This window comes from Protomyctophum parallelum (genome assembly GCF_964188405.1).
Source record: "Protomyctophum parallelum genome assembly, chromosome: 9".
Lineage (NCBI taxonomy): Eukaryota > Metazoa > Chordata > Actinopteri > Myctophiformes > Myctophidae > Protomyctophum > Protomyctophum parallelum.
The window spans coordinates 51,330,311-51,334,498 of NC_139706.1; the positions used below are offsets into that span (position 1 = coordinate 51,330,311).

Below are 4,188 nucleotides of genomic sequence, written 5' to 3' on the forward strand. Positions count from 1 at the left end.
GTCTACAGACGACTCCTTTTTTCCCCCTCCCCTCAGGTTAAGAGTCTACAGACGACTCCTTTTTTCCCCCTCCCCTCAGGTTAAGAGTCTACAGACAACTCCTTTTTTCCCCCTCCCCTCAGGTTAAGAGTCTGTTTCACTCTCACCACAGACAACACCTCGGTTTCCCCCTCCCCTCAGGTTAAGAGTCTGGCTGTCGTCCTCGACAGTACCCTTTCATTCCACACCCACATCAACACCACCATCCGATCCGCCTACTTCCACCTCAGAAACATCAACCGCCTCCGCCCCTCCCTCACTCCCCGCAGTGGTTCACTCTCTCGTCACCTCCCGCCTGGACTACTGTAATTCCCTTCTCTTTGGTCTCCCCCACAAACTCCTCCATGAACTCCAACTAGTCCAGAACGCTGCTGCCCGTATCGTCACCAGAACCCCTGTCATCAGTCACATCACCCCCTGTTTTACACCAACTCCACTGGCTTCCCATCAAATACCGTATCCACTTCAAGATCCTCCTCCACACATTCAAGGCCATCCATAACCTCAACCCCCCCCCCCCCCCCTCATACCTGTCTGACCTTGTCCACGTCAACGTCCCCACCCGGTCTCTCAGGTCTGCCTCCTCCCTCACCCTGAAAGTCCTCCCAGCCCGTCTCTGTCTCCACCGTGGGGCTCCTCCCTCACCCTGAAAGTCCTCCCAGCCCGTCTGTCCACCATGGGGTCAAGAGCCTTCAGCCGCTCTGCCCCTCACCTCTGGAACTCCCCTCCCCCACCCTGACATCAGAAACATGGACTCTATCACCATATTCCAAACTCACCTCAAAACCCTGCACCTGTTTAGGCAGGCCTATGATTCTGTGTGACCTCTGTGTGACCTCTGTGTCTGTGTTCTTGTACTGCTTTTAACCTGTACGGCGACCTTGAGTGCCCTGAAAGGCGCCTTATAGATACAATGTATTATTATTATTATTATTATTATTATCATTAACAACCAGTCTGTGGGTATAATGTCTAGTTGTTGAAACGTGCATGTGTGTGTGCGTGTGTGTGTGTGCGTGCGTGCGTGCATATTTTACAGTGTTTTCATGTGGAGACAGACTGGCCAATCAGAAGACTCCGAGGCCACAGCTGACTGCGGAGCAGAAGGGCCGGTGAGATGATGACATCATGATGACATCATGTCCTTTTTATCAATTCATTTGTCTGTGATTTTATTTGCATAAATTAATGCGATCGACGGTCTGTCTGTCTGTCTGCCTGCCTGTCTGTCTGTCTGTCTGTCTGTCTGTCTGCCTGCCTGCCTGCCTGCCTGCCTGCCTGTCTGTCTGTCTGTCTGTCTGTCTGTCTGTCTGTCTGTACACTATTATTTTGAAGACAATAGAAGGAGCTATAGTATAATAGATAGTATAGTTGCATTCTACATTCTAAAGTTCGCATTTTACGTGAAAATACAAACTTTGAACAAGCATAGCTCATGAACCGGAGCCAATGGAAATTGTAGTATTATGAAATCTTCTTCTGCCCCTAATACATACATTCAGCGTCACATATTTACTACAGTGTGGTAGGGGGTCATGCTACAGTGTGGTAGGGGGTCATGCTACATAGCACTGAAACCAGTCTTACTCCGATTGGCCAAAGGGGGGCGCTATAGCAAGTATTTGAAGATGAAAAGTGAACAGGCATAACTCACGCCTCGTTTGGCCAAAAGCCATGGATGTGCCTTGACTCATGCGGAACACATCTTAGCACAGCAGATTAACTAATCTTTATTATAATTATAATTATAATTATAATTGTTATTGTTATTGTTATTGTTATTGTTATTGTTATTGTTATTGTTATTGTTATTGTTATTGTTATTGTTATTGTTATTGTTAGTATTGATGTAATAATTATTATTATTATTATTAATATTCACAGCTGATCTCAGATCTGTGCAGAGGGAACATCCACAAAAAGACCTTCACTCTGACCAACGACCCCCACAAACACTGGGTGACCTTTGACCCCGGGATGACCAGCGGTCGGCCTGGACACACCTGTCTGAGGGAGGGAACGCACAACGGGTCACGTGACCAGGTGACCCCTGACCCCTGACCCCTGATCAGCCTGGACCAGGGGTGGGAAACTTTGACGATGGCCACTATAGTTCCACACTCACTCCAGAGGGCCACTATAGTTCCACACTCACTCCAGAGGGCCACTATAGTTCCACAGTCACTCCAGAGGGCCACTATAGTTCCACACTCACTCCAGAGGGCCACTATAGTTCCACACTCACTCCAGAGGGGCCACTATAGTTCCACACTCACTCCAGAGGGCCACTATAGTTCCACACTCACTCCAGAGGGGCCACTATAGTTCCACACTCACTCCAGAGGGCCACTATAGTTCCTCACTCACTCCAGAGGGCCACTATAGTTCCACACTCACTCCAGAGGGCCACTATAGTTCCACACTCACTCCAGAGGGCCACTATAGTTCCACACTCACTCCAGAGGGCCACTATAGTTCCACACTCACTCCAGAGGGCCTCTATAGTTCCACACTCACTCCAGAGGGGCCACTATAGTTCCACACTCACTCCAGAGGGCCACTATAGTTCCACACTCACTCCAGAGGGCCACTATAGTTCCACACTCACTCCAGAGGGCCACTATAGTTCCACACTCACTCCAGAGGGCCACTATAGTTCCACACTCACTCCAGAGGGCCACTATAGTTCCACACTCACTCCAGAGGGCCACTATAGTTCCACACTCACTCCAGAGGGCCACTATAGTTCCACAGTCACTCCAGAGGGCCACTATAGTTCCACACTCACTCCAGAGGGCCACTATAGTTCCACACTCACTCCAGAGGGCCACTATAGTTCCACAGTCACTCCAGAGGGCCACTATAGTTCCACAGTCACTCCAGAGGGCCACTATAGTTCCACACTCACTCCAGAGGGCCACTATAGTTCCACAGTCACTCCAGAGGGCCACTATAGTTACACACTTACTCCAGAGGGCCACTATATTATGGGATTTGGTCAAGGGCACTGACCAGTGCCTTGGCCAGGGCACTTTATAGTATATAATAGTTTATTATAGTATATGTATAGTTTAATTATATAGATATTCCACTGTTACGTTCTTATAGCTTACGCATGTTTCATGATAACTACTAATGACAATACTATAAGTATTGCCATGCTTTTTTGTTAAATCACTCTGGATTAAGAGCGTCTGCTAAATACCTACATTGTAAATTGCCCCGAGTATAGTATAGTATAGTATAGTATACTTATTTTGTGCAATGCACACATGTATACACTTTATCAGCTCTATAATTCAAAGCAACACTTTTGAGTTAAGTGTGCGTGTGCGTGTGCGTGTGCGTGTGCGTGTATGCGTGCATGCGTGCGTGCGTGTGCCAGTGTGTGTGCAGAGCAGGTTGGCACGGGGCCCAGTGCGGCGTGCCCACGGTGGTGCAACACTCCAACCTGGCCCACAGGGGGCGCCTGTGGCCCCGCGCTCAGCCCCGTAGGATCATCAACGCCGTCAACGTCAACCACGAGTTTGACCTCCTGCACGCTCGCTTTAACGAGCTGTACTCTGCTGTGGACCTGTTCATAGTTAGTATTATTAGTATTATTATTAGTATTTAACGAGCTGTACTCTGCTGTGGACCTGTTCATAGTTAGTATTATTATTATTATTATTAGTATTTAACGAGCTGTACTCTGCTGTGGACCTGTTCATAGTTAGTATTATTATTATTATTATTAGTATTTAACGAGCTGTACTCTGCTGTGGACCTGTTCATAGTTAGTATTATTATTATTATTATTATTATTATTATTAGTAGTAGTATTAGTAGTATTATTAGTATTATTATTATTACATAGTGCAACCAGACACGCAGCAGCAATATTAACCTCATACAACTATTACATTCACTAAAGTAGCGCCGCTTTGTGCCACCAGAGGGAGCCACACTTCCTTGTTTTTACCAAGGACTGTCTAAAGAGGACGAGATGCGAAGACCGTATACGGGCGACGCCATGTTGCTCCATGTTTCTCCATGTTTCTCCATGTTGCTCCATGGTGCTCCATGTTGCTCCATGTTGCTCCATGGTGCTCCATGTTGCTCCATGTTGCTCCATGGTGCTCCATGTTGCTCCATGTTGCTCCATGGTGC

At 47.4% G+C, this 4,188-nt stretch overlaps 1 protein-coding gene across 2 annotated transcripts in view; it reads left to right on the top strand.

The window, feature by feature from the left end:
* The first annotated feature begins 1,082 nt into the window (after window positions 1-1,082).
* The window catches only part of LOC310864833 (beta-1,4-mannosyl-glycoprotein 4-beta-N-acetylglucosaminyltransferase-like), an 8,631-nt gene continuing 5,525 nt past the window's right edge, over window positions 1,083-4,188 (top strand). For both annotated transcript variants that reach the window (XM_083773626.1, XM_083773627.1), the window contains exons 1-3: window positions 1,083-1,151; window positions 1,924-2,082; window positions 3,425-3,622. In XM_083773626.1, coding sequence (XP_083629752.1) covers window positions 1,086-1,151; window positions 1,924-2,082; window positions 3,425-3,622 — 423 coding nt within the window. In that variant the 5' untranslated portion in view covers window positions 1,083-1,085. The remainder of the gene's footprint in view (window positions 1,152-1,923; window positions 2,083-3,424; window positions 3,623-4,188) is intronic.